The 9,090-nt window shown below is 41.6% G+C and overlaps 1 protein-coding gene across 1 annotated transcript in view; it reads right to left on the bottom strand.

The window, feature by feature from the left end:
* The window catches only part of STMND1 (stathmin domain containing 1), a 32,825-nt gene extending 25,607 nt beyond the window's left edge, over positions 1 to 7,218 (bottom strand). The window contains exon 1 of the mRNA XM_017887084.1: positions 6,987 to 7,218. Coding sequence (XP_017742573.1) covers positions 6,987 to 7,067 — 81 coding nt within the window. The 5' untranslated portion in view covers positions 7,068 to 7,218. The remainder of the gene's footprint in view (positions 1 to 6,986) is intronic.
* Between the last annotated feature and the right edge of the window lie 1,872 nt (positions 7,219 to 9,090).

Genomic DNA, 9,090 nt, shown 5'->3' on the forward strand with positions numbered 1-9,090 from the left:
AAAAAAAAAAAAAAAAAAAAAAAGAAAAGAAAATGAATTAAAAATTAATTCATGAAACTTTTGGTACTTTCACAGTAAAAGTCATACAAATTTTAAAAAAATATACAAGCATGTTTAATCACTTTCTGGAATTACTCTAACGTTTGAAGTTCGTCAGAGGCTAAGTAGAAATCGCAGTGGCTAGGTTATGGTGGTGTCTGTCACGATCAGGTTTTCATAATTCAGTTAGGGATTCTTCCATGCTTGTAGTGGGACTTAACATAGCTCCTTAACACTGTGTTTACACAGCTAAACCAATATCAGTTCCTTGTGTTAAGGGTTAATTATTTCTGTGTCTCAGGGCTACATAGGAAATAATGAAAAACAAACAAGAAAGTAATCAAAAACTCAGTGGACATGAAATCGGAATTGGCACAAGGAGAAAGCCTAAAAGCAACGATGTGCTTTTCTCTGTCTCCGTCTAGCTGTTCTTCTTCATGGACAGTTACTGCCCATCCTGTCCCTGTAGAGTAAGCAGAACCAAGAAAGGAGTCTTTACATACAACATATTACATGTCACATATGTGCATATGTTATATATATGTGTGTTATATATGTATATAAAACATATAACAAAAGAAAAGGAGATTGGGAGCCCGAGGCAGGCAGATCACCTGAGGTCAGGAGTTCGAGACTAGCCTGGCCAACGTGGCAAAACCCCATCTCCAATAAAAACACAAAAATTAGCTGAGTGTGGCTGTAGGCACCTGTATTCCCAGCCACTCAGGAAGCTGAGGCAGGAGAATCACTTGAACTCAAGAGGCGGAGGTTGTGGTGAGCCGAGATTGCACCACTGCACTCCAGTCTGGGCCACAGCGAGACTCCATCTCCATCTCGAAAAAAATAAAAAAAAAGAAAAGAAAAGAAAAGGAAGGAGACCCTATCTGATGCTCACAGTTCATGCTAAAGGTAAAGATGCACATCATGTAAGTCATGTTGAACACTGTTTTCCTTCTTTCCAAATAAACTACTAAAAGCCAGTATCTGCGGTGACAGTAAGACAAGTATTTTCACAAGTTTATTTTGGTTTGCAAATCCATCATTTTTTGATCCTAGAGAAGCACTGAGTTACAAACAGGGTCTGATTTTGTCATTTAACATTTCCAAGTGGAGACTCTTGGAAGACTCTTGGACTTTTTCCAAATAGAAAAATTTTAATGATTTAACAATAGTAACAACAACAACAACAATAGCAAAATGCCCACATTGGAATTGAGAGCGAATCTGAATATTTTCAGTCTAAACGATGGCTTTTCACAAAGACTTTCTGTACATTACAACTTGGCATAGATGTAAATACCACAACCTCAGTGACCTCACAATTGTGTTATCAAAGCTACTATAACTACTTGGATTTGGAATCCAGGCCTTAGCAAGGATCTCTACCCATCTGTTCTTATTTAGAGACAGTCTGCCTTTGAGCTCTGCTGGTGACCAAAACCTAAATTGTAGCAGACAAAACACAGTCTTTTATCATGAAACAACATAAACCAGCCTTCAGTTTCCAGAGCAGAAATTTAAGGTTCTTCTCTTTTGAAAACTCAGAATGTCTTTCAAATATCTTACCCATGTGTAACACATTCTGGAAATTTTAACCCAATTTCATAATGAGTGTAGACTTGAGAACAGACATAGTTTAAAGACCAGACATATTTATAAGTTAATTAGATCTATGCCTCTCAGGGATATAGCAGTGTTCATATTCTACACACACATGAAGAATTTATATTTTCACACCAATAAGAAGTATACCTACATTAAGCCTTGGCAACATGGCGGGACTCATTTCTACAAAGCATCAAAAATTAGCCGGGCGTGGTGGCTCATGCTTGTATTCCCAGCTACTCAGCAGGCTGAGGTGAGAGGATCTCTTGAGCTAGGGGAGACTGAGGCTGCAGAGAGCCGTGATTGCACCACTGCACTTCAACTTGGGTGACAGAGTGAGACCCTGTCTCAGAAGAAGAAGAAAGAAGAAAGAAGGAAGAAGGAAGAAAAAGAAAAGAAGTGTATCTGTATTATTATATAGGTAATGATACTTGGGGAGGGGATGGGATGGTGAGTGGAATGCTCTATTTTTTCCTTGGGGGTACAGATTCAATGTGTTTCTACATTTTATGAACTTTATTTTATACCTCAGTGTCTTGGGGATAAAATTGTTTATCAATTTTAGGTAGAATTAAAAAGTTGTGAATTATAAGCTAACAACTATGCACAGAAATCATCAGCATTCCAAATAAGGTATTGCTTTAACTATGGACAGATGTTTTTTGTTTGTTTGTTTGTTTGTTGTGTGTTTTTGTTTATTTGTTTTTTGGTATGGATGTACTACATTTATTCTATAGCTTTTGGGAAACATATTTACCAAACAGCTTGAAGGGAATAATTTGTCAAGGCACCCTGGAGTTAAAACCTTCTTAAGTCAAATTATTGGCAGACGCATTTTGTGAATATATTTGTCTATAGACATATAGGAAGAATTTCTTCAAAATGTGATTTTTTTCTAGTTTACCTCTAATAAATGTAATTTTAAATAGCAACTATACAAAGAACATTCAGAAATATGATTGCTTAAAAAGTTGGATTTTAAGAAGTAATTTACTCCCCTTCACTGACAATCAACTAGAATTTTCTTATCACGTATTTGGAAAAAACTGTGCAGGGTCCTTGGAGACCATCTCTTCCAATCCAGCCTCTCCTCTTTTATAACAGGCAAGGAATTTTGAGTTATTCTTATAGATGAATAACATTTCTCCGACTAGGAAGTTTTCCATGCTTTTTCTTATTATTATGCATTATTTTATTACTGTATCTTCTCACCACTTTAGACTAAAGTAAAAGTGAAGGGTAAGTCTATATATAGGTTTCAAGAAATTTGACTTAGAATATTTTAAAGTGGTGTTACTAAGAAACATAAATATTTCATGCAAGCAAGCATGTTCATTTCATTTTAAAGATACTGCTGAACTACTGAACCCTAAGCCTTATGCATTTATGAAAACTGTGAAAGAAATTATTATTCCAATAGCTATACAGTGTTTAATTAATGATAATCATACCTTTCCCAGATCAGATTTCCAAAGTCAAGTGCTTGGGGCTAGAAAAGAAGGTATATGCATGAATCGACTCTCATTCTATTTTCAGATTATTTTTAAATTGAATTTCCTCCTTGCAGACTGTCATTAGTCTAGTTATGCTACTAGGAGACAAGAAGACATTAAGGAATCTTGGAAGCAGGAGGGACATGCATTCACTCAAGAAAGATTCATTAGTGCCTGATCAGTATCAGGCAATGTAGTAAGAATTGGAGATACAAAGATTAAAAAACAGTGCCTGTCCTCAAGGAGGTAACTGCACAGGATGAAAGGCAAATATAGAAGCAAATAAATATAATAAAATGCTTTGAAATATGATAGTAGAAGGTATAAGATCAACCCTACCAGCATGGTGGCAGAGGTTGGGGATGGGAGGTCATGAAGAGCTTCAGGAGGAGTGACCTTGAGTGTCTCGTAAAATGGGTACACATTTATCATGTGACCCAGGAGAGGGAGAAGGAAAAGTCCGGAAGGAGAGGAAAGAGTAGGTGCAAAGGCATGGAGCTAGGGACAGAATGGGCCTGGGGAACAAGTCCTAAGGTTTGTCTACGGGGTGAGTGTGGGGAGAGACAAGACTGGAGGAGTTAGCAGAAGTCAGCTCCAAGATGGGCCACGACAGCATGCTAAGTAAGGATTTAGGTTTTATTTTGTTTTGTTTTGTTTTGTTTTATTTTATTTTATTTTATTTTATCTTATTTTATTTTATTTATTTTATTTACTTATTTATTTTTATTTTTGTTTTTTGGTAAAGACAGAGCCTCACTTTTTTGCCCAGGTTGGTTTCGAACTCCTGGGCTCAAGTGTTTCTCCTGCCTTGGCCTTCCAGAGTGCTGAGATAACAGGCATGAGCCACTGTGCCTGGCCAAAATTTTTATTTTTAACAGAAGGCCTAGGCTGGGTGCAGTGTCTCACACTTGTAATCGTAGCACTTTGGGAGGCTGAGGTGGGAGGACTGCATGAAGCCAGGACTTCAAGACCAGCCTAGGCAACCAAGTGAGAGCCCATCTCTACAAAAATTTTAAAAATTAGCTAGGTGTGGTGGTATGTTTCTGTAGTCCCAGCAGCTCAAGGAAGCTGAAGCAAGACGATTGCTTGAGCCCAGTAGTTTGTGGCTGCAGTGAGCTATGATTGTACCACTGTGCTCANTTTTATTTTATTTTATTTTATTTATTTTATTTTATTTTATTTTATTTTATTTATTTTATCTTTTGAGATGGAGTTTTGCTCTTGTTGCCCAGGCTGGAGTGCAGTGGCATGATCTCAGCTCACCCTGCAATCTCTGCCTCCCGGGTTCAAGCTATTCTCCTGCCTCAGCCCCCCGAATAGGTGGGATTACAGGCATGTGCCATCACGCCTGGCTAATTTTGTATTTTTCGTAGGGACGGGGTTTCTCCACGTTGGTCAGGCTGGTCTCAAACTCCTGACCTCAGGTGATCCACCCGCCTCGGCCTCCCAAAGTGCTGGGATTATAAGCGTGAGCCACCGCATCTGACCAGGATTTTATTTTATAATAATAATTGAAATAACTTATATCATGCACTTATTCCGAGTCAGCATTAGTATGAGCACTTTATGTATATTGAGTTTATTTAACCCTCACAACAACTCTACAAAATAAGTACAGTCATCCTCAGCATTAGTGGGGGATTGGTTCCAGGACTTCCCTCGGATACCAACACCCACGGATGTTCAAGTCCTTTATAGAAAATGGTGTAGTATTTGCATACAATCCATGCACATCCTTCCGTATACTTTAAATCACTTGTAGATTATTCATAAATACCTAAAACAATGTTAATGCTATGTAAATAGTTGTTGTACTGTATGTTTAAGGCATAATAACAAGGCCAGCAAAATAAATAAAAAATAAAAGAAAGATTTTTATATGAAAAAGGGGACAAGAACAATGGATTAGCACTTTTAAGTGACATTAATGTATTTGTAGAAAATGGGAGAAAAAAGTATTTCTACATATTAGTCCAAAGTGATCATGAGTTCACCAGACCAATAGGAGAGGGTAACAGGGAGGGCATCCCAGGAAGAGGGAATGGCACAGGTAAAGGCATGGAGGTGTGAGAAGCCTGGAAGAACTGAGCCCTGAGAGTCATTTGGCTTAGCAGACCCAAGAGCCCATGAGTGACAGGCACTGGCAGAAGAGAAGAGAAGAGGATGACATTAGAGGGACAGGATAGACTATAAACTAAAGGGTTTTGCACATGAAGGGAAATTTTTTCCTTGGCAAGATAGGTGGCAGTGTGGAGGAGAAACTTGTTAGGATCCTGGGAGGAGAGGCAGAAAGACCCCATAAAAGGTAATGGGTCTCAGTAGGGTGTGGTGGGTTACAGGTGTAACCTCAGCACTTTGGGAGGCCGAGGCGGGTGGATCACAAGCTCAGGAGTTCAAGACCAGCCTGACCAACATGGAGAAACTCTGTCTGTAATAAAAAAATACAAAAATTAGCCGGGCATGGTGGCGCACACCTGTGATCCCAGCTACTCAGGAGGCTGAGGAGAATTGCCTGAACCTGGGAGGCGGAGGTTGCAGTGAGCTGAGATCGCGCCATTGCACTCCAGCTTGGGTGACAGAGCAAGACTCCGTCTCAAAAAAAAAAAAAAAAAAGTAATGGGTCCCTATACACAGACAGTGGCAGTTTCAGGATGGAAAGCAGAAAACAGTGTTAAGATGGGTGGCCATTTGGGCACAAGCTTTCCCCAGGGCACCAGGTACTAAGTCTGGAGTCAGCCTTCACTAGATTCTGGTTTGCTTGTTTCAAAATGTACTCCAAGAGCCCAACAGATGTGCCCTACATGAAGTAGGTGCTGTAACTGGCACTTAATAGTGTCTTGCACAGTGCCTGCTGAGACCAAGTGTGTGCTCCTTGAACAGTAGCTCCAAAAATGACCCTCTGGAAAGGTAGCCATAAGTCCCAGTTTGCTGGGCTTCAGCCAGAGTCTTTGGGAAAATGTATTAATAGGGTTCCCTTTCACTCTTAAAAGCATAATTTTGATGACAAATTATATGGTAGCCTTATCTTTGGGTGTAACCCCTCCGAAGTGGACCCTTGAGGGTTGCTAGTGCTGTCTGTGCAATCTGGAGAGTGGTAAGGATGCAAAGAAATCATGGACCTCATTTCCGCCTCAACCAACTCATCCCTTTAGGTCTTGCTCTGGAAAAAAGTCCTCATAATGTCTCCAGAATTACAGGGCATGCAACTTTGAGGAATTAGGGAAAAGAGTATTGGAACGAAACTCTTGAAAACTAAATTCTACCTTTGCTGTGCCCCCAAATTAGCTGTGCAGCCTTGGGCAAGTCGCCTCTCTGGGCCTCATGATCCTCATCTATGAATCGAGAGGACGCAGCCAGATGGTTCTGAGATCTCTCCCAGCTTTAAGAAACGACCAAAGGGCCTATTTTCCAGAAGCCAATAATATATGGCAGTTCCTAGGGACTCCAACCTTCTCTCGACAATCACGGTCAACCCTCGCTCTGTGCAGAACACACTGCTCATCCCGTTATTCCGTGCCTCTACCCTGGGGTGTGATCACCTTCGCAATCTCTTTAAACTCCAAAGGCTCTCAAAATTGATCCTATAGCCATATATCTGTATCTATACTTTCTATCGATATAGATATATATATTTTGATATTTTTCCATCTATCTGTCTAGTCCCGGTTAAGACAGCAGTTAAACACCGGCAGAATAAAGTTGCTCCCACCTGTTAACTAGGCTAGCTGTGGACCTCGACCCACCCTGCTCCAGCCAACTCTTGTCGCCCCCAAGCATGGGAATCGCGAGACCTCCCAGGCAAAAGGCTTTATGTCTGTCTGTCTGTTTGTTTATTTATTTATTTATTACCTTGCATCCCTCTTTCCAAACCTTCTTGGGCGCGGGGACATGTCTCCGGTCTTCAGTAGGTTGGGAAGGTCCGCAGCCCATGCTGCGCGCGCGCGCGCTCGCTCCTCCTCCACGGGCTTGGCCGCTGTGCGCCGCCGCCAGGGTTCCCTGCCGTGCTCAGGCACCGGTGGTCCCGCGCTCCTGGGCCCTGCGCCCCTGCCCCTGCGCTCAGGCGCCACGCGCCTCTCCCACTTGCCGCGCTTAAACCCCGGGCACGACGCACTGGGTTTCTGGGCAGTTGCCAGGAATGGTTGCCACAATAAATTACGTCATGCAGACCTGGGACCTGGGCGGCGATGGGACTCTGGTAACTGAAAACTAGAAGGTTGGAGGCGTTTAAATCACAGCTAGGATGCAAATGGCAGCCCTAACCAGAGCGAGGGGCCAGGGGAAGGCCCGCTGCCTGGCTGCGTTACTTTGAAAAGTACCAGAGTCGCAAGCATCTTGCGGGAACCTCTTATTTTTCCTCTTTGTAAAACACGGTGTGTGTGACACGCCCCTACCCCTGGTGCCTGAACCACACCCTTGTTTTTAGACACTGTCTGAACTGTGTAGAAGGCGATCGTGTGGAATGCGAGGCAGGTGTCCAGTCTCTCTTGAGGGCCGGAGGACGGAGTGGAGGCGTGGCGGACAGCACCAGGAGGCAGTGGCACAAGGTGACCTCAGAAAGACAGTCGCACAAATGGAAACCCACACAATGAAGAAAAGCAGATATAGTTAGGACCATAAACAGCTCAGCAGTCACCAAATGGGTCACGCAAATCATTTTAATGGCAGGTGCATTTTATGAGCCGTTAGGCTGTATGGAAAGAGCATGGCTATGCATAATTCGAACAGAGAATTAAATCAAGAAGGTGTTATCCGTCAAAAAAGGCAGACCAGGAAGACTGCTCAAATGAGCAACAAGTTTGTCTTTTCTGGATATTTTCTTTTAATCTTAATTTTTATTTATTTATTTTTTAAAAGAATTAAAACAGGAACTAAAAGGAATCTTAGAGGTCTCCTATCAACTCTTTTTTTAGGTTCAGAGAAACTGAGTGACTTTCCCAAGGTCAACGGGAAGCTAGTTAATGAAGGTAGAATGAGGAACTAGAGGGCCTGACTCAGTTTCTCTGTGTCTCCATAATACCAGGAAAGTACAACTGAGGATTCTTGGAGGTGTAAAAATCCTGGGTCCTTCCAAGGAAACTAACGCTCAGTTCTGTGACAGGAAGCTGATTACTTACAAGATTTCAACTCATTTCACTGTTACTGGATGTTGCTGTCAATTTTCCTTTTACTAAAATTGAGGAAGAGGAAAGACGAGGAAATGAAACTCAACTCAAAGTATTACAATTATGGAGCAAGAAACATTGAAGATTTATTGAATGAGGAGTTGAAACAAAGCTAAAATGGTGTTGCGGGAACAGCTCTGCCAGTATTAACTCATGGGTGTCGTAAGTCACATGTAATGCCCCAACTGGAAACTGGGGGAAATTCTTAATTAGAATATTCCAACACAAAGAACAGCAATAAAATGTTCTTCAGCAAGTTCAAAATGGATGTTTGTAGAATTGTAGGGGTAAAATACGGCATACAATTTTTTTGTTTTTTTTTTTTTCTTTTAAGGCTCTCCATGAACAGAGATTTGGTAAGAACGAGTAGGTGGTACCCAAGTGTGTTGTGCAGGTGTAATCTGCAGCATCCTAGGACTACAGTGTGTAAACTAAAATAAAATCCTAAGCCCACCATAACAGAACAGACCCCCTCTGAGCCAAGGGGACCCCAGAAAAACTTAAAAACCAAGTTCCTGGTTATGACGGAATGAGAGGTCAGACATGCCTCTTGGTTTAGACACAACATTAATGTTGATCAGCATTAATGTTAAAATAGAGACCAGAAGATTGACAGAACAGGCGGTGGCTCACATCTGTAATCCCAGCACTTTGGGAGGCCAAGGCAGGTGGATCACCTTAGGTCAGGAGTTCGAGACCAACCTGGCCAACCTGGCGAAACACTGTCTCTACTAAAATTACAAAAATTAGCGGATGTGGTGGCAGGTGCCTGTAATCCCAGATACTTGGGA

Source organism: Rhinopithecus bieti, unplaced genomic scaffold (genome assembly GCF_001698545.2).
Source record: "Rhinopithecus bieti isolate Rb0 unplaced genomic scaffold, ASM169854v2 scaffold_16601, whole genome shotgun sequence".
In the NCBI taxonomy this organism is placed as follows: Eukaryota; Metazoa; Chordata; class Mammalia; order Primates; family Cercopithecidae; genus Rhinopithecus; species Rhinopithecus bieti.